Source organism: Leopardus geoffroyi, chromosome B3, assembly GCF_018350155.1.
Source record: "Leopardus geoffroyi isolate Oge1 chromosome B3, O.geoffroyi_Oge1_pat1.0, whole genome shotgun sequence".
In the NCBI taxonomy this organism is placed as follows: Eukaryota; Metazoa; Chordata; class Mammalia; order Carnivora; family Felidae; genus Leopardus; species Leopardus geoffroyi.
In genome coordinates this window covers 54,163,630-54,185,578 of record NC_059337.1, presented here as the reverse complement: position 1 = coordinate 54,185,578, position 21,949 = coordinate 54,163,630, and the positions used below count along the sequence as shown (strand labels likewise).

Genomic DNA, 21,949 nt, shown 5'->3' with positions numbered 1-21,949 from the left:
TAATAATGAAGCAGCATAAAGAGAAATTAAGAAAACAGCCCCATTTAAAATGACACCAAAATAATAAAATATCTAGGAAGTGAAAGACCTGTACTCTGAAAAGTATAAAACACTGATGAAAGAAATTGAAGAGGACACAAACAAATGGAAAGACATTATATTCTCATGGGCTGGAAGAACAAATAATGTTAAAATGTCTATACTACCCCAAACAATCTACAGATTTAATGCAATCCATATCAAAATACCAACAGCATTTTCCACAGAACTAGAACAAACAATCCAAAACTTTGTATGGAACCACAAAAGACCCCCAATAGCCAAAGCAATCTTGAAAAAGAAAAATAAAACTGGAGGTATCACAATCCCAGATTTCAAGTCATCTTACAAAGCTCTTGTAATCAAAATAGTATGGTATTGGCACAAAAATAGACATATAGATCAATGGAACAGAACAGAGGCCCAAACCCCCAATTTTATGTTCAATTAATTAACAAAGGAGGCCAGAGTATGCAATGGGAAAAAGACAAGTCTCTTCAACAAATGGTAATGGGAAAACTGGACAGCTACATGCAAAAGAATGAAACTGACCCATTTTCTGATGCCATTCACCAAAATAAACTCAAAATGGATGAAGTACCAAAAAGCGAGGCCTGAAATCATAAAAATCCTAGAAGAGAGCACAAGCAGTAATTTCTCCGCCATCAGCATAAAAACATTTTTCTACATATGTATCCTGAAGCAAGGGAAACAAAAGCAAAATTTAACTATTTGGAGTACATCAAAATAAACAGCTTCTGCACAGCAAAGCAAAGAATCAACAAAACTGAAAGACAGCCTACTGAATGAGAGAAAATATTTGCAAATGATATGTCAGATAAAAGGTTACTATCCAAAATATATGAAGAACTTATACAACTACACACACACACACACACACACACACACACACACACACACAAACACAAATAATCCAATCAAAAACGGGCAGAAGACACAAGCAGACATTTCTCCAAAGAAGACATTAAGATGGCCAACAGACACATGAAAAGATGTTCAACATCACTCATCATCAGTGAAATGCTAATCAAAACCACAATGAAATATCACCTCATACCTGTCTTAATGGCTAAAATCAAAAACACAAGAAACAACAAGTGTTGGAGAGGATGTGGAGGAAAAGGAACCATCCTGCACTGTTGGTGAGAACGCAAACTGGTGTAACCACTGAGGAAGACAATACAGAGGTTCCTCAAAAAATTAAAAATAGGGGTGCCTAGATGGCTCAGTCAGTTAAGCGTCTGACTTCGGCTCAGGTTATGATCTTGTGATTTGTGGGTTCAAGCCCTGTGTTGGGCACTGGGCTAAAGGCTCAGAGCCTGGAGCCTGCTTCAGATTCTGTGCCTCCTTCTCTCTCTCTGCCCCTCCCCTGCTGACACTCTCAAAAATAAGTAAACAGTTAAAAATTTTTTTAAATTAAAAATAGAACTACCCTATAATCCAGTAATCACACTATTGAGTATTTACCCAAAGAATACAAAAACAGTTAATTCAAAGGGGTATATGTACCCATATGTTTACTGTAGCATTATTTACAATAGCTAAATTATGGAAGAGCCCAAGTGTTCATCAATACATGAATGGATAAAGAAGAATATATATATATGTAGATATATACAATGGAATATTACACAGCCATAAAAAAAGAATGAAATCTTGCCACTTGCAACACCATAGATGGATCTAGAGTATACTGCGAACTGAAATGAGCCATAAGAGAAAGACAAATACCATATTACTTCACTCATATGTGGAATTTAAGCAACAAAACAAACGAACCAAGAAAGAGACAAAGGAACCAACAAAAAGAAAAAAAGAAAAAAGGAAAATAGACTCTTAACTGCAGAGAACAAACAGATGGTTACCAGTGGGGAGGTCAATGACAGGATAGGTAAAATAGATGAAGGAGATTAAGAGTACCCTCATCTTGATGAACACTGGTTGTTGTATGGCAGTGTTGAATCAGTGTATTATACACCTGAAATTAATATAACACTGTTAACTACATTGGAATTAAAATAAAAAATGAAAGAAAAATGACATTTAAAAAACAGGTAAATTTCATTTTAATAATATATTTTATTTAACCAATATATAGAAAATATTTCAAAATGGAACCAATATAAACATTATTTTTTAAGTTTATTTATTTACTTTTCAGAGAGAAAAAAAAGTGGATGAGCGAGTGGGGGAGTGGCAGAGAGAGAGAGAGAGAGAATCCCAAGCAGACGCCACACTGTCAGTGCAGAGCCCAGTGCAGAGCTCACACTCACGAACTGTGAGATCATGACCTGAGTTGAAGTCGGACACTTAAGCAACTGAGCCCCCTCAGGTACCCCCCCCCCCGATGTAAAAAAATTATTAATGATGCATCTTACATTCCCTTTTTGGTACTAAGTCTGCAAAATCTGGTATATACTTTATACTTAACAGCACATCTTATTTGCACCTGCCACATTGCCAGTGTTCAGTAGCCACATGTGGCTAGTGGCTGCCTAACTGAGTAGCAGTCAATCTGTATACTCTTCACCTTGTCCAAAATCCCTATGACTAGAAACACTGATGGGACAGAACTATAAAAATTGGAAGTTGCATAAATATGTGAAAGTAATACAATGATTCCACAGAGAGGACAAAACACACATAAATAAGCATTACAGAATTTTATATTCTGTCAAGAATCATTTACAATATTTCTTTGTAAGGATATTTATTATGTGGAAAAACCATGCTTACCATTTTCAAAATTAATGGAATTCCCTTCCTTGGATGTCTTTTCAAATTAGACAAATACAGACATAGAGATTCATATATGGACTAGCAATGGATTTGATTAGAAGTTCTCAACTCTATCTGCATAGAATCATCATGGAAACTTAAAAAACACCAGGGTATCATCTCCAAGACCCTTATTTAATTACTCTGGAGTTGCTGGGGCACTGATGCAATGTGCAGCCCAGGTTGAGGGGCATCAAGTAGGATGACCTCTGCAGGGACTATCACACTCCCTCTCACTGCCCCTCACTTGCCAGTTGCTCCCACAGTAGTCGAGGATATTAGCATAATTTGAGGCACCATCTCAAGAAACACGAAGATAGCTATTGGTATTCATACATGCCATCAGCAAATGGTACAGGAGTCCCCCCTTATCTGCAGGGGACACATTCCAAGAACCCTAGTGGATGCTTCAAACTGCAGATAGTACCGAACCCTATACTATATTTTTTCCTATACACACAAACCTATGATAAAGTTTAATTTCCAAATTAGACACAGTAAGAGATTAATAGCATTAACTAGTAATAAAATAGAACAATTCTAACAATATAAAGTTATGTGAATGTGATCTCTCTCTCTCAAAATATCCTATTATACCACACTCACCCTTCTTCTTGTGATGATGTGAGATGACAAAATGCCCACAAGATGAGATGAAGTGAGGTGAATAATGCAGGCACTGTAATGTAGCACTAGGCTACTACTGACCTTCTAGTGATATGTCAGAAATTAGGTCACCTGCTTCCAGACCATGGTTGAGCATGGGTAACCAAAACCATGGAAAGTGCAAGTGCAGAGAAAGGAGGGCTACTGTATTTCATGGCTTGGGGCAAAAATATGCACTTATATTTAGCAATCACAATCATTTCTACAATATGGAATCATGCCACCCCTACTTAGTTTTAAAACCAAAGTCAGCAAATTTTGTCAAAGGCTAATACAACATGAATTTCTTAAGCATTTTACATATTATAAGAGATTGCAGATATAGAAGATTGGTCCTAGGATCGTCGGAAGATGGCGGCGTAGGAGGACGCTGGGCTCACCTCGCATCCTGCTGATCACTTAGATTCCACCTACACCTGCCTAAATAACCCAGAAAACCACCAGAGGATTAGCAGAACGGAGTCTCTGGAGCCAAGCGCAGACGAGAGGCCCACGGAAGAGAATAGGAAGGGTGGAGAGGCGGTGCGCGCTGCATGGACTGGCAGGAGGGAGCCAGGGTGGAGGGGTGGCCCACCCCACTGGCCAAGCAGAGCCCCCGAGTCTGGCTTGCAAAAGCGGAGGGGCCGGACAGAGTGTGTTCTGACAGCAAGCAGGACTTAGGATCTGGGAGGTCATAAGTCAACAGCTCTGCTCGGAAAGCGGGAAGGCTGGAGGACAAAGGGAGGGAGAGTTGCTGAGCCCCTGGAAGACAGAGCTCAGTTTGGCTCGGAACAAAGGCGCTCGCCAGCGCCATCTCCCTCGCCCATCCCCCAGACAAAAATCCCAAAGGGAACCAGTTCCTGCTAGGGAACTTGCTTGCCCCGCGCAAACACCCAAAACTGTGCTTCTGCGGAGCCACCCCTCCGGCAGTGGGTCTGACTCCCTCCCACTGCCACAGGGCCCCTCCTGAAGTGGATCACCTAAGGAGAAGCGAGCTAAGCCTGCCCCTCCTGCCCCCGTGCACCTTGCCTACCCACCCCAACTAATACACCAGATCCCCAGCACCACAAGCCTGGCAGTGTGCAAGTAGCCCAGATGGACCACACCACCTCACAGTGAATCCCACCCCTAGGAGAGGGGAAGAGAAGGCACACACCAGTCTGACTGTGGCCCCAGCAGTGGGCTGAGGGCAGACATCAGGTCTGACTGCGGCCCCGCCCACCAACTCCAGTTATACACCTCAGGACAGGGGAAGTGCCCTGCAGGTCTGCACCACTCCAGGGGCTATCCAAAATGACCAAACGGAAGAATTCCCCTCAAAAGAATCTCCAGGAAATAACAACAGCTAATGAACTGATCAAAAAGGATTTAAATAATGTGACAGAAAGTGAATTTAAAATAATAGTCATAAAATTAATCCCTGGGCTTGAAAACAGTATAGAGGACAGCAGAGAATCTCTTGCAACAGAGATCAAGGGACTAAGGAACAGTCAGGAGGAGCTGAAAAACGCTTTAAACAACATGCAAAATAAAATGGAAATGACCACGGCTTGGATTGAAGAGGCAGAGGAGAGAATAGGTGAACTAGAAGATAAAATTATGGAAAAAGAGGAAGCTGAGAAAAAGAGAGATAAAAAAACCCAGGAGTATGAGGAGAAAATTAGAGAGAACTAAGTGATACACTAAAAAGAAATAATATACGCATAATTGGTATCCCAGAGGAGGAAGAGAGAGGGAAAGGTGCTGAAGGTGTACTTGAAGAAATAATAACTGAGAACTTCCCTGAACTGGGGAAGGAAAAAGGCATTGAAATCCAAGAGGCACAGAGAACTCCCTTCAGACATAACTTGAATTGATCTTCTGCACGACATATCATAGTGAAACTGGAAAAATACAAGGATAAAGAGAAAATTCTGAAAGCAGCAAGGGATAAACGTGCCCTAACACATAAAGGGAGACCTATAAGACTCGTGACTAATCTCTCTTTTGAAACTTGGCAGACCAGAAAGGATTGGCACGAGATCTTCAACGTGATGAACAGAAAAAATATGCAGCTGAGAATCCTTTATCCAGCAAGTCTGTCATTTAAAATAGAAGGAGAGATAAAGGTCTTCCCAAACAAACAAAAACTGAAGGAATTCGTCACCACTAAACCAGCCCTACAAGAGATCCTAAGGGGAATCCTGTGAGACAAAGTACCAGAGACATCACTACAAGGATAAAACATACAGACATCACAATGACTCTAAACCCGTATCTTTCTATAATAACACTAAAAGCAAATGGACTAAATGCGCCAACCAAAAGACATAGGGTATCAGAATGGATAAAAAAACAAGACACATCTATTTGCTGTCTACAAGAGACTCATTTTAGACCTGAGAACACCTTTAGATTGAGAGTGAGGGGATGGAGAACTATTTATCAAGCTACTGGAAGCCAAAAGAAAGCTGGAGTAGCCATACTTATATCAGACAAACTAGACTTTAAATTAAAGGCTGTAACAAGAGATGAAGAAGGGCATTATATAATAATTACAGGCTCTATCCATCAGGAAGAGCTAACAGTTATAAATGTCTATGCGCCGAATACGGGAGCCCCCAAATGTATAAAACAATTACTCATAAACATAAGCAACCTTATTGATAAGAACGTGGTAATTGCAGGGGACTTTAATACTCCACTTACAATAATGGATAGATCATCTAGACACACGGTCAATAAAGAAACAAGGGCCCTGAATGATACATTGCATCAGATGGACTTGACAGATATATTTAGAACTCTGCATCCCAAAGCAACAGAATATACTTTCTTCTCGAGTGCACATGGAACATTCTCCAAGATAGATCATATACTGGGTCACAAAACAGCCCTTCCTAAGTATACAAGAATTGAAATTATACCATGCATACTTTCAGACCACAATGCTATGAAGCTTGAAATCAACCATAGGAAAAAGTCTGGAAAACCTCCAAAAGCATGGAGGTTAAAGAACACCCTACTAAAGAATGAGTGGGTCAACCAGGCAATTAGAAAATAAATCAAAAAATATATGGAAACAAACGAAAATGAAAATACAACAATCCAAACGCTTTGGGATGCAGCGAAGGCAGTCATGAGAGGAAAATACATTGCAATTCAGGCCTATCTCAAGAAACAAGAAAAATCCCAAATACAAAATCTAACAGCACCCTAAAGGAAATAGAAGCAGAACAGCAAAGGCAGCCTAAACCCAGTAGAATAAGAGAAATAATAAAGATCAGAGCAGAAATAAACAATATAGAATCTAAAAAAACTGTAGAGCAGATCAACGAAACCAAGAGTTGGTTTTTTGAAAAAATAAACAAAATTGATAAACCTCTAGCCAGGCTTCTCAAAAAGAAAAGGGAGATGACCCAAATAGATAACATCATGAATGAAAATGGAATTATGACAACCAATCCCTCAGAGATACAAACAATTATCAGGGAATACTATGAAAAATTATATGCTAACAAACTGGGCAACTTCGAAGAAATGGACAAATTCCTAAACACCCACACTCTTCCAAAACTCAATCAGAAGGAAATAGAAAGCTTGAACAGACCCATAACCAGCGAAGAAATTGAACATGTTATCAAAAATCTCCCAACAAATAAGAGTCCAGGACCAGATGGCTTCCCAGGGGAGTTCTACCAGACGTTTAAAGCAGAGATAATACCTATCCTTCTCAAGCTATTCCAAGAAATAGAAAGGGAAGGAAAACTTCCAGACTCATTCTATGAAGCCAGCATTACTTGGATTCCTAAACCAGACAGAGACCCATTAAAAAAAGAGAACTACAGGCCAATATCCCTGATAAATATGGATGCAAAAATTCTCAATAAGATACTAGCAAATCGAATTCAACAGCATATAAAAAGAATTATTCACCATGATCAAGTGGGATTCATTCCTGGGATGCAGGGCTGGTTCAACATTCGCAAATCAATCAATGTGATATATCACATTAATAAAAGAAAAGATAAGAACCATATGATCCTGTCAATCGATGCAGAAAAGGCCTTTAACAAAATTCAGCACCCTTTCTTAATAAAAACCCTTGAGAAAGTCGGGATAGAAGGAACATACTTAAAGATCATAAAAGCCATTTATGAAAAGCCCACAGCTAACATCATCCTCAACGGGGAAAAACTGAGAGCTTTTTCCCTGAGATCAGGAACATGACAGGGATGCCCACTCTTACCGCTGTTGTTTAACATAATGTTAGAAGTTCTAGCATCAGCAATCAGACAACAAAAGGAAATCAAAGGCATCAAAATTGGCAAAGATGAAGTCAAGCTTTTGCTTTTTGCAGATGACATGATACTATGTCTAGTAGACATAAAGTCTGCTTTATGTCTAGCAGACAAAAGTCTGCCAGAACTGATACATGAATTCAGCAAAGTCGCAGGATACAAAATCAATGTACAGAAATCAGTTGCATTCTTATACACTAACAATGAAGCAACAGAAAGACAAATAAAAAACTGATCGCATTCACAATTGCACCAAGAAACATAAAATACCTAGGAATAAATCTAACCAAAGATGTAAAAGATCTGTATGCTGAAAACTATAGAAAGCTTATGAAGGTAACTGAAGAAGATATAAAGAAATGGAAAGACATTTCCTGCTCATGGATTGGAAGAATAAATATTGTCAAAATGTCAATACTACCCACAGCTATCTACACATTCAATGCAATTCCAATCAAAATTGCACCAGCATTCTTCTCGAAACTAGAACAAGCAATCCGAAAATTCATATGGAACCACAAAAGGCCCCGAATAGCCAAAGTAATTTTGAAGAGAAGACCAAAGCAGGAGGCATCACAATCACAGATGTTAGCCTCTACTACAAAGCTGTCATCATCAAGACAGCATGGTATATTCACAAAAACAGACACATAGACCAATGGAATAGAATAGAAACCCCAGAACTAGATCCACAAACATATGGCCAACTCATCTTTGACAAAGCAGGAAAGAACACCCAATGGAAAAAAGACAGTCTCTTTAACAAATGGTGCTGGGAGAACTGGACAGCAACATGCAGAAGGTTGAAACTAGACCACTTTCTCACACCATTCACAAAAATAAACTCAAAATGGATAAAGGACCTGAATGTGAGACAGGAAACCATCAAAACCCTAGAGGAGAAAGCAGGAAAAGACCTCTCTGACCTCAGCCGTAGCAATCTCTTACTTGACACATCCCCAAAGGCAAGGGAATTAAAAACAAAAATGAATAACTGGGACCTTATGAAGATAAAAAGCTTCTGCACAGCAAAAGAAACAACCAACAAAACTAAAAGGCAACCAACGGAATGGGAAAAGATATTTGCAAATGACATATCGGACAAAGGGCTAGTATCCAAAATCTATAAAGAGCTCACCAAACTCCACACCTGAAAAACAAATAACCCAGTGAAGAAATGGGCAGAAAACATGAATAGACACTTCTCTAAAGAAGACATCCAGATGGACAACAGGCACATGAAAAGATGCTCAACGTCACTCCTCATCAGGGAAATACAAATCAAAACCACACTCAGATATCACCTCACGCCAGTCAGAGTGGCCAAAATGAACAAATCAGGAGATGATAGATGCTGGAGAGGATGTGGAGAAACAGGAACCCTCTTGCACTGCTGGTGGGAATGCAAATTGGTGCAGCCACTCTGGAAAACAGTGTGGAGGTTCCTCAAAAAATTAAAAATAGACCCAGCAATAGCACTGCTAGGATTTTATCCAAGGGATACAGGAGTACTGATGCATAGGGGCACTTGTACCCCAATGTTTATAGCAGCACTCTCAACAATAGCCAAATTGTGGATAGAGCCTAAATGTCCATCAACTGATGAATGGATAAAGAAATTGTGGTTTATATACACAACGGAGTACTACAGGGCAATGAGAAAGAATGAAATATGGCCCTTTGTAGCAATGTGGATGGAACTGGAGAGTGTGATGCGAAGTGAAATAATCCACACAAAGATAGATACCATATGTTTTCACTTTTATGTGGATCCTGAGAAACTTAACAGAAACCCATGGGGGAGGGGAAGGAAAAAAAAAAAAAAAGAGGTTAGAGTGGGAGAGAGCCAAAGCATAAGAGACTGTTAAAAACTGAGAACAAACTGAGGGTTGATGGGGGTGGGAGGGAGGGGAGGGTGGGTGATGGGTATTGAGGAGGGCACCTTTTGGGATGAGCACTGGCTGTTGTATGGAAACCAATTTGACAATAAATTTCATATATTGAAAAAAAAAGAAGAAAGCACATGGTATAGAATAAAGCACCCTCAAATCAGAAAAAAAAAAAAAAAAGAAGAAGATTGGTCCTGATTTAAAAAGAATATGAGTAACAACATAAAAAAAGTGAAATTGAAAAAGAAGTTTATAAAAGAAAGGGTTTTATTGCTCTATTTATTTTTTGACCCAGGTTTACAGTGCTTAGCATTACAGCTCACACAATCCTAACAATGTTAGAGGAGTAATGTATATAATACAAATGTATATTACATACAGATAAACTACATATATATTATGTAACTATGTTATATTCCTGTAATTGTATACAAAGCCCTTCAAATACAAAATCAATAGTGAAGACAGGATTATACCACAAAGTCCACACTTACATACCTCTTCATGAATGAGTAGAAGTCTAATTTAGGCTCTTACTTGCCATGGGACCCTGGACAAGTCACTCCCTCTCAGGGTTAATCACTTCATCTCTAAAATGGAGCACTGTTACACACACTTTGGGTTTTTTTATGAAAGTTAAACTTGGAAGAACTGGAGCTCACACAGGGTAGTTGCTCAATAAATACATACTGAATCTGAATGTACCTGTCCAACTTCCTCACTTCTGAGCATAGCAGGAAGAAGCCCAGAAGAAAAATTAATTGCTCAAACTCACACATGAATCCAGGTTTCCTGACTAGGGCTTTCTTCCCACCTCCTTCCCCTTAAAAATCTCCAGCCTGAGGCTAACCATGCCTCCCCTCTTTCCAAGACAAGCCAATGATGGCTCCTGCCCTAGTGCAAAGACCACAAGTCCAAGACCTATCATTGCCCCTCACCTGCCCATTTGCTTCTATAGTGGTTAAAGATTTTAGCACTGCTTGAAACCTTCTCTGGAGAAACACGAAGATAGCTATTGGTATTCATACATGCCATCAGCAAACGGTACAGTAGTTCCAGACCTTCTGCCAGCAGCACACAAAGGTAGCCACATGGACCTGGCATACACCCCACTCTGACACTCACCTCCAGCAACACTTGTACTCCCCTGTTCCCCTCCAGGAATCTTACTTTATTACGGGATCACAACCCACAGGTGCCAAGAATAGACCCAAAAGCACTTTCTTAACATTTTCCATTAACACTGCAATGGGATCTAGTATGCATTAACTACTGTCTCACATCAGGTTCCCTGGAAGCAGATCCTGAGATAAGGATTCACATGCAAGTGTCTCATTAGCAAAGTACTTCCAGGAGAAACTGGTAAGGGACATGAGACACAACACAGGGAAAGGGAAAAAAAACACACAGGGTGTGACTGCATGCCAAGTCCCATCCTCTGTCTGATCTAAAGGAGTGGTTGAGAGTACAAATTAACCTCAGAGCTTGTCTAATTGAGCCAGGGGTGCTGCTCTTTCACACTCCTTCACCCACCAGTCACTGACTCCAGCAGTTCAAGGGCAGTGCTCTGGAAGAAAACAGCAGGTGCAAGTGCTTACAAGCAATGCAAATAGAAGCTGGGGATGAGTACAGAAGACAGTGAGGGTCTGTGCAGAGCCCCAACAGTATCCTCTACAACCACCAGCTTCAAAGGAGGACTTGAAGCTTGACTGTCTCAGATCTGAGCCCATTTGATCTTTCCAATTTTTCAAAATCCAAAAAATGGAAAGCCAGTTTCTGTAGCGTGAGCATATTGTACAAAAACCACCACCCCAGCCACTGGAATTGGCCAGTGATGCAACTGAGCAACATTAGATAGATCAAGCTACTCTGGCATATTGCTCTCTCAGCAAGAATACTTGTTACCGCTCAGTTTGAAAATTCAATATACATTGTGCTAGGTTCAAGGGACACAGATGTGATCAAGAGATGACCCCTGCCCTAGAGGATTTCACGGTAAAGGGCCATCTTCTAAATGGAAAATCTGTCCTGATTTTTTACTGAATCTTAAGGAACACTCCATACTCAATGATATATGCTTCTCCTGTCAATTTTACATGATCAGCAACAATACATACTAAAACATCACACCATATTGAACTACAAAGAGATGTTACTTCATGAGGAATCAACAGAAAGCTAAATGAAACCACAAGAAAGTAACACTAATACTACTTCTAACAATAATGATAATGATAGATAGCATGTGTGGGAGACATACAATCATCGAGTTTCTGAATATCTAAGTTCCTAGATAAATCCCTTGGCCTCTAATTAATGCCCCAAGGTACTGCCACAAGATTTAACTGGTAATTTGGGGGGACATTAAAGATATGGTAGGGCCATTATTTCAAATTCATTATGTAATTGTACATTTTAAACATACTTTATATGAGGTGATACTTCAAAGGAGTAAGATTTGTTATCAAATGTTCCTTGGGGAATTAGTTATATCATATTGTCAGATCAAATATCCAGTCAGAACTGCAAGGCTTGAGAAAGTCAAAATATGCAACAGTGGCTAAAAGCCACATATTGCATTAGCTTACAAAGATTCACCACCTCTTGACAATAAATTTCATATATTAAAAAAAAAAAAAAAAGATTCACCACCTCTTAAGAATTTGCTGTAGACCACAGAATTGTTTAGGGTCAGTACTAAACTCATATTTAATGTCTCTCAGAGTGCAAAACTCATGCTTTTAAACACCATGCTCCAGTGGCAACAATCCAAAACCTGCTAACATTGGAAATGAACCACATGGTTCCAGGCATCTTTATGGCTTAACTGTGTCCCACCAGAATCACCCCTTCAGAGGCTCAGTCTCTAACCACTATAATTTTATATTAAGATCCTTTTCCTTCATTGTACATTAACACTATTTTCTAAAACAAGCAAATACAGAAAAAACTATATGTATTCATTATGTTATTAGTGATCAGTCAATAATTTAGTTATGGAGATTAATTACTTCAATCCTACCAATTATTGTCTAGATTATACCTAGTCCCTCTTGGTATCTTTATCATTTCTTGGAATTTCCCATCTCATATGATTACTTCATTTTATGATATTCCTTTAAAAAAACTGTCCTCACAGTATCCAAATGATTCAAAAGCACTGGCAGATGTGACTGACTACCAGAACGAAGTATATCATAGCCAGTTTCCTTTGTCACATGTTATTATTAGCAAAAAAAAGGGACAAAGACTAAGAAACCATGCAATGAAGGTTTGAAATTTTGCTAAGTTTTATGGAGGTGTTTTTGCTGTTATTAGTGTGTAAATACATGTTTTAAAGCATTTCAAATCCAAGAACCATTCCCATAAGTATTTATCAATTTAAAAGGAATAAAAAATCCGTTATGGTGAATAGTCCATTATAAATTTAACTATCAAGTAAATTCAAGATTCATTTAATACAGTAATGAGTCAAAGTCTTTCTAGCAATATTCCCCAGAAATTACCAGATTAAATCATTCAAATCCTTATAAAACGTCTATGACATACAAGACATTACAGAAGTGTCAAGTCTAAGCAGTATTAGATCCAGAGATGAAAAGTGTTAATGATTTGCCTGTGTCCACAAAACAAACTCCATAGGGATTTGATGTTGAGTAGGTAGCACAAGCACCAGCTGAACATTAAAATAAGCCATGAAGATAAAATGGACTTACACTGCAGTTTTTAACAAATTGAAAGGGAAAAGTAACAGATACTTAATTAAGAGAGAAAACCACCAATTGTCAAGATCATTTTATGGTCCCCAAAATCTTAAAAATAACCCAAAAATGTCTTTCTTACTTGCTGTCGATGAGCACTTCAGATAGCCGATTATTCACTTGATTATCACTCTTATGGCGAAACTGAAAGTCAAAATATTTGTGAAAAAAATATATTAAATCATGCTTTGTCAGCACAAATAGGAACAGTGAAAATACTTTTGAGTTCATCTGTTTGGACAATTTCACCATCGATCCAAAATTATCCAGTTTATACTTACCATGAACCCAGCTCCATGTGTTCTAAATCTTAATCAATACCCTTCTCACTAACCCTTACTCTGGATGCTACCAATGCAACAAGTGTAGCCACATGCTCTTCTAATTCCCACACATTTTTAGGTGCTTCTAAGAAGACAGTATTCCCTTTACTCTGCCACATGGTTCTAGAAAACTATACATTTTGAAGTCCTCAGTAAGGAATAGAGGCTTCCATTTTTCTTACATATGTGCTCAATACTTTATTGGAACATCAGTCATTCTGTTTTATGGATTTCTTTGAAGCCAAGAAATTACTTGTAATAACATGTATTCTTATTCTCCAGAAATTCTAATTGCTAACAGTAATATTATGAAATACTGAGCATTTAAAACAAAACTCAAAATACAATACTGAACAACATTTGGTATGGATTTGTTTTTTATGCCCAAGTGATACTATTTCTTATTGTATATTCTAGTAATGTAAACATCTTACATTGCTTAGAAGAGTCCAAATATTATGAACCCTCTACTAAACTCATAAATTAGCAGTCATTCAGATAAGACTATCATCAAAATTAGTGTTTTCATTTAAAAAATTCAAAACATTGTACCAATATCACAACATCTAAAATGCTCCAACCATCCCTTCTCTTTTTCAATATCTTTCCCAAACCCATCCCAATCTATTCTGCCATGCCCAGTGCATGCAATTACACTGATTTCCAGGTGTAAGTTAATGTATATTATCAGGAAAAACAAGATATTTAACATTTGTTAACATGAAAAAATTTACAAAATCAATAGAAGAGCAAATTAAATCAACCCATCATTGGCATGCAAATTTATCACCAGCAGAAATATTATTTTTTCTGAGTATATCATTTGATGTGGGTGCTGGATATTCTGTTTGCTCCTCTGTATTCACACCCCATCCTTCTCCACTCTGCCCTCTGTCATGGGAAGCTGACCCATAAGATCCTTACCCTCTGGCTCCTGGTTGGGTTTGGCCAAAGGTGGCAGAAGATCAGAGTAGCCAGAGGAGAGTGAAATGGGTATTTTTCTGCCTGGCCTCATTCAAGCTGAGTTACAGAGAGCCCCAGGTGCCATGAGCAGCCCTCAGATACAGGTAATTGCTTCCTCCCATTGCCCCTTCAGACCAAGAAGTAGTATTGCCATCCATACTGCTACACTATGTGCTTTTCTTTGACCACTTTTCTTTTGCCCTTTTTTTTTTTTTTTAAATTTTTTTTTTCAAAGTTTTTTTTATTTATTTTTGGGACAGAGAGAGACAGAGCATGAACGGGGGAGGGGCAGAGAGAGAGGGAGACACAGAATCGGAAACAGGCTCCAGGCTCTGAGCCATCAGCCCAGAGCCCGACGCGGGGCTCGAACTCACGGACCGCGAGATCGTGACCTGGCTGAAGTCGGACGCTTAACCGACTGCGCCACCCAGGCGCCCCTGCCCTTTTGTAAATAGTGCCTTCATTATTAATCTTTCTCCAATCTTTCTCATTTCAGGGTGACGTCTCTTTTCTGTCAAGACCCTGACTGATAAATATATCTGGTTATTGGACCCAGACATATCATCACAAAAATAAAAGCATATGCAAGCATTAACTGCAATAAAGACAAAAGGAGACTTAGAATTTAGTCACATCTGTATCAAACCTGAAAACAATCCCCAAAATTGACTAGTTGGGAATCACAGAAAAGGGCCAAACAGTTCACCCCCCTGCAAGCTGAGGAGCCTATTCCCTGGGCCTTAAAATAAGTCACTCTCACTTCAGCTCAGGTTTTGCCAAGAAGTCTTGGTATTGGAGTCTGGTAGGACTAGAAATGGTAGTAGAAAGGCTTAAAGGGGAATTTCCCAGGACAGGAAGGGAGCAGAGTACTAGCACTGATTGTATCCCCACTGCAAGACAGGCTCTGTGCCACATGCTTTATACATAGCATCTCACATTGTCCTTCCAACAGTTCTGGTATCATTAACAACATTATACAGACAAGGAAGGGTCCAGAGAAGTGGTTTCCCTCATTTCATACTGTTAGAACAGTAAGTTACAGTTACAGTAAGTAACAGGTTAAGGAGTCTTTCTTTAAAGCCCATGTTCTTTCTACTCTACCGTTTTATTCTTCTATGAAATGTGACTATAATGAATAAGACATTTACCCCAACATGTAGACACTTAAGCATATAAATAAATATTATTTCCCAGAAAGATCAGCTATTGTGGAGAAGACACACATTTACTCCAAAGTTGCCATTACTCAAATCATGGTTAAAATTTCCTCTCCTAGAATTTCTTGGAGATTACAGTCCATTCTTTAGAATGTCCTCTATTCTTTGAAGATGGAGCTATTTAAAGACATGAAGGGATGCTTTATGTTTGGAAATATATAAAAGCTTCTCTTAGAAAGCAGGTAGGGTGAATACGTTTTTTAGGGGCTTGAGAGATAGCATTTGTTTCCAAAGCTGGGTGAACACAAAATCATGAGATTGGCTTTCTTCTGTACCTTGTACACTGGCCATGAAGACAATTCTTTACAGTGAGCTTCAAAGTACTTTGAACAATGGCAACCTTATAGGAATGAATAAATTCCAAGCTGACCACTTTTAAGTGACATGATTCATTAGTATGAACAGGTCCTGTGTGTTAGTTAAAAATCCTGCCTCAAAGGTTACAGTCACAATGTTAACCATGAAATACATGAGGCACTTCACTAAAAATGAAGAGAGTCAGGGTTGCCTGGGTGGCTCAGTCAATCAAGCACATGCAGAACCTGCTTGGGATTCTCTCTCTCTCCCTCTCTCTGCCCCTCCCCTGCTCATGCCCTTTCTCTCTCTCTCTCAAAAACAAATAAATAATTCTTAAAAAAAAAAGAGAGAGAGTCATATCTTATATATCGTACAGATACATGGTATACAAAGACACACCCCTTAGCACAGAGTGGTATGAATAAGGGTTCAAAAGCCACACTGCCCCAGGTAGACTATAAGTTAAACCCTAGAACAACCACCATATAAGCCTATAAAGCTAATAATAAAGATAAGAAAAAATCACAAAAATAATCTAAAAGAGGAAAAATGGAACAAAGAATCAATGAGGCATACAGAAAACAGTAGCAAGATAATAGATTTAAGTCTAATCACATTAAATATAAATGGGTTAAACATTCCAATTAAGAGATTTTCAGATTGCATAAAAAATCATTACCTAACTATATGCTATCTACAAGACACTCACTTTAAAGACATATATAAGTTAAAAATAGACAACAGGAAATATGGGTATGAGTTCACAGGAGAGGCCTAGACTAGGAATAAAAATATGTAAGTCATTGGCATATAGACAGTTATTAAGGCTAGCACACATACAATCACCGAGGGTGAGAATATAACTTCTCTAAATTTAGAACATTTGGCTTCCTTGAGACTGTTTTTAAATCTTTGAATTTGAATGACCTCCCTTGGCTTATGCAGACTTCAAAAGTCTCTACTGCTTTATATTTCACTATTTACATTAGTTGCCTGACTTTTGAAGTGATTTGACTTTGCAACTCCTGGTATAATGAGCAGAGGATGTGAGAGCACCAAATATCTACCAATTCTCAAAACTTAGAGAAAGACATATAAGATAAATAATACTTCACTGGGTAGAAGGAGGTTTGTGTTCTAATTCTGATCTTACCATTAATTGCCTGTCTGATCATTAACATATCACTGGTTCTTTAGAAACCTTGGTTTCCTCATCTGTAAAATGAGGGAGTAAGTCTAATTTTTCAAGTCCTCTTGCTTTTAACTTAAACAGGCTCTGGTTCTATGACATCTGTATTAGTCACTGAACAAATAGCAAAAGAGTTTTATGTAATATTAAGCAGAAGAGCTCCATTCAAAAATTTCAAATAGATCTCTATTTTTTATTTCTGAGAGGTCACAATTGAAATTGAGAACTCAAGAATGCTCAAAAGTAAATACTCACATAGTCATCTGTGGCATCTTTGACAGCTGTCATACTTATCACCAGGACCAAAGGCACCATGGTGGTAAACCAGGTCAAGGAAGAGATTTCTGGAATCAGCTGAAACAAACATTTCAAATAGTTTAGGGCTTTTAAGTTAGAAAATACAGGGGCGCCTGGGTGGCGCAGTCGGTTAAGCGTCCGACTTCAGCCAGGTCACGATCTCGCGGTCCGTGAGTTCGAGCCCCGCGTCGGGCTCTGGGCTGATGGCTCAGAGCCTGGAGCCTGTTTCCGATTCTGTGTCTCCCTCTCTCTCTGCCCCTCCCCCGTTCATGATCTGTCTCTCTCTGTCCCAAAAATAAATAAACGAAAAAAAAAAAAAAAAAAAAAAAAAAAAAGAAAGTTACCATGACTCCATGCATGTTAATGAGACTTCTCTTTAAAAAAAAAAAAAAAAAAAAGAAAATACATCTTCCAAATTTTGTCATTATATCTGACACACAGAAAGTAGTAAGATTGTACTCAGTTATTTGTACAAATGTAGAATAACTTACAATAATTTAAGTACTTTCATTAACTTATAAGACACACGGAAGTATCACTGAATGAATTTTCAGACTACTTGACAAAAAATAAAATTTTTATAGCAAGTTGAGAAGTAAGCTTCTTGAAATCCTTCAGATAATGATCTTTCCCCAGTATGACAAATGTCACTTCTCTATTCTCAGCTTCTCATCTCAACTTTTAACAAGTTTTTACTAACTTCTCACCAATTCCAAAAGAGATTCTTTGAGCCATCTACCCTGCACCAAGCAAGTACTTTTCATAAATTATGTCATTTGACATTCAGAAAAGTTCATTGAATTAGATTATGTACGAAAGTTGTTTTGCAGATACCCACAGAATTTGTATTCCATGTAAATAGCACCTCCAGGGTACAACATAGAATACATTGTGAATAATTCCCTAGAGTCAGGAAATGCAGCAGTCCTAAGTATCATTTTCCCATCTTATAAATAAGTATCTGAGAGGTCACCCAACTGGGTCAGGAACATACACTGCTAAAATTTGAACTTTCATCTATTGGCCTCCAAAGCCTTGTACCTATACTTCCAAAGCCACCCACATGACAGAGACATAGTGACATAGTGACAGTTCACATGACTCTCTTAGAAAGAGAGTTTTCAAATGGGGTTCAGTATGGAAGTGCTTAAGAGTCATAAGATAGGAAAAGAGTGGATATGGTCAGTGTATGGAGATCAGGCCCTAACAAAAACAGCTCTAAATTAAATCAATTTTATACAATAGCTTCCACATAAAATTTTTTAAAAAGGAAAAAAAAAAACTCAAAAGCCTCTGTGATACCAATAAAAACATCAGCCTGAGTGGCAGAAAAGCTAGATTGTAGTCCTAATTCTATCACTGACTCATTGTAAAAGCTTTACATATCACTTAACCTTTCTGGGTCTCATTTCTTGATCAAAAAAAAAAAAAAGAAGGCTGGACTAAATCATCCCAAAGGCTCCTTCCAGACATAAAATTCTGTGAGCAAGAGCCTTTGACTATACATAAGAAAGCCATTAGAGCAATGAGCTCAAAAGTCTGGAATGATGTAAAGAGTTATATAAAGAAACCAAAAGCAAATTCATAGGGGGCAACAAAATAAATCTTGGATTCCAAAGTCTTTTCAGTAAACTGTAAGGTATACATTCACTCTGGAGTTGTTGTTGTTGTTTTGTTTTGTTGTACCTATTCAGCATTCAGTTCTTCTCAAGTACACCTTAGGGAACTATCTCACTCCCCCTCTTCCACTTTCAGTCCATACAATGTTGGCAGACTCATTCCATTCTGGCTCCACATTTTGGCATGTGATCTAGAGCAAGTCAACCATTGCTACAAATTCTTAAGCCACCATGATTTATTTATGGCTAGCGATGTAACTCAGCATAGTCCAGTGAGAGCTAATCCCAAGATTTGCTGAAACAACCAAAAAAAATGATTCATTCTCTTTCTCTCTCCGTCTCCCTATCTCTCTTTCACGTTGGAGTTGGAGCCGGGAGAATAAAAGTCTAAAGCTTTCAGAGACCACCTGGTAGAGAGGGCCTGCCTGAAAGTAAAGCCAACATGGAGGAAAGAAAAGTCACATCTTGGGGCACCTGGGTGGCTCAGTCAGTTAAGCAGCTGACCTCAGGCTCAGGTCATGATCTCTCAGTTTGTGAGTTGGAGCCTGCATTGGGTTCTGTGCTGACAGCCCAGAACCTGGAACCTGCTTTGGATTTTGTGTCTCCCTCTCTCTCTACTCCCCAACTTGTGTGCTCGGGCTCTTTCAATCTCTCTCTCTCAAAATTAAATAAACATTAAAAAAAAATTTTTTTAAGAACAGTCACATCCTATTGAAATAGTCTGCCCATGTATCCAGTCGTACACAAAATGAGAAATATTCCTAAATATATTCCTATTTTGCTTAAACGAATTTAGGTTTCTGCCACTTACAGCCAAAGGTCCTTAATATAGTTATTCGATTAAGTAAAAATAGTACTCAAAGTTATTAATCTTGACTGCACACACCTAACCCATCTTTTTACCTCCTAAAATTAACACAGAGCCCAGCACATTCTGAATGTACCACTTTGGTCTGATTAAATTACTCTAAAATAAATACTAGGTAAATAACTGGCTATCATGAACTGTTTATATGTATGTGTATTGTTTGATTTATGCCTTCTTTTCTTTGCTAAAATATCAGTAAAAGCTAAAATTTTCTTTAAGCCCAAGTTTTAGTCAGCTGAGAGGAAAAAGAAAGTTTATTAACTACCAATTAACCTCTCAAAATTGCAAAAAATAGTCACTCTACAGTGAGACAAGATATAACATATTTTACACACACACACACACACACACACAAATAGGTTATTGTTCTTAGATGCAAATGAAATTGTCCCAGTTAGCTTCCACTGACTACTACTCAGCTAGGCTGCCTCAACTCTGATAACACCCATACTGTCAACACAAGAGGGAGATAAAGAAAGGAGGAAGGCTATGAACAGTAATTATTAGGCTCTGGTGTGGTTCAAATAAAGTGCAAGGCTGCATTCTAAAATGACCTCAGTGTTTAACATGATGAATGTACTAGTTTTTACCCATTCCTGACCCTCCCACACTTGTAAAGAGAAACAGCAATAATAACATTCAAAATCTGATAAGAAGGGTTTTACCTAATCATGAACATTTAGCTAAGTGAATTAACTTTTTCAAATTATATGAATACTTCTAACAAACTGATGATTAAGAAATACAACCTAAACATTACCTGTAAAATCAGAAGGAAAAGGAAATAGGCATTTGCCACTCTTTGGAACTGTTCAAATAAATTAATTGGCAAAAAGGTAAGAATGTTGTACTTGGATGTGTGGATACAATTATCCTGAAAAAAAAAAAATAGCATCATGTTAGATAGGGGCAAGGCATTGCTCATTTATCAGAAATAGCTCTAAAACTTACAAGGATGAACATGAATTATCCCAGAATGAGACACATAAACTAATCACCGAGAAAATTTTAAGTTCTATGTGGCCCAAGGTGTTCATTTTTCCGAAAATGACACTCTCCTGATATAGTTGAAATTACTGTCCAATGCCATAAAATAAACCATGACTTAAAAATGTATCAAGTACGAGTCTGCCTTTGAAATTTTTTACTCTTATGTATTCATTCATTTGGCAAATATTGCTTGAGCACCTACTGTATGCAACACTGAGCTTGTACTTAGAGCCGTGAAGTCTGAATAAACTTGAGAGATCATCTGGTCCACCTTCCCATTCTTTACATAATTCTGACAAGGGGAATCCTAGTCAGGTCTTTAAAAGTCTTCTGTGATGGAAAACTGACCACCTCACAAAGCAGTCTATTTCAGAACTGGAATTGATAGAAAGGTCTTTATTATGAGAAACCCAAATCTGCCTCTCCGTAACTTTTTACCAGGTGCCAAATTCCATCCCCCAGGTCCCCCAGACAAAGTCTAAGCCCTTTAAATGTTGGAAACCTTCAAATATTTGAAGACCACTCCTAGGATTCCCCCAAATCATCTTTACTCTGATCCAGACATTCTCAAACCCCTCAGCCATTCCATGACTTATTTTATCGGCATCTCTTCCTGATCAGTTTCTTCTAGATCTATCCCAGCCTCTCTGCATCTCTCTTAAAACATGTCGCCCAAAACCAAACACAACCAATCCAAGTACAGTAGAAACTTTGATGTTCTGTGTTCTGGAATATCGTATTAACATGCCTTAAAATTTCATCAGCATTTTGGC

General features: G+C 38.3%; 1 protein-coding gene across 7 annotated transcripts in view; it reads right to left on the bottom strand.

The window, feature by feature from the left end:
* The window catches only part of ATP8B4 (ATPase phospholipid transporting 8B4 (putative)), a 264,094-nt gene that overhangs the window by 164,309 nt on the left and 77,836 nt on the right, over positions 1-21,949 (bottom strand). For all 7 annotated transcript variants that reach the window (XM_045449777.1, XM_045449779.1, XM_045449780.1 and 4 more), the window contains exons 4-6: positions 20,947-21,060; positions 17,658-17,756; positions 13,496-13,557 (exon numbers count right to left, since the gene is read on the bottom strand). In XM_045449777.1, coding sequence (XP_045305733.1) covers positions 13,496-13,557; positions 17,658-17,756; positions 20,947-21,060 — 275 coding nt within the window. The remainder of the gene's footprint in view (positions 1-13,495; positions 13,558-17,657; positions 17,757-20,946; positions 21,061-21,949) is intronic.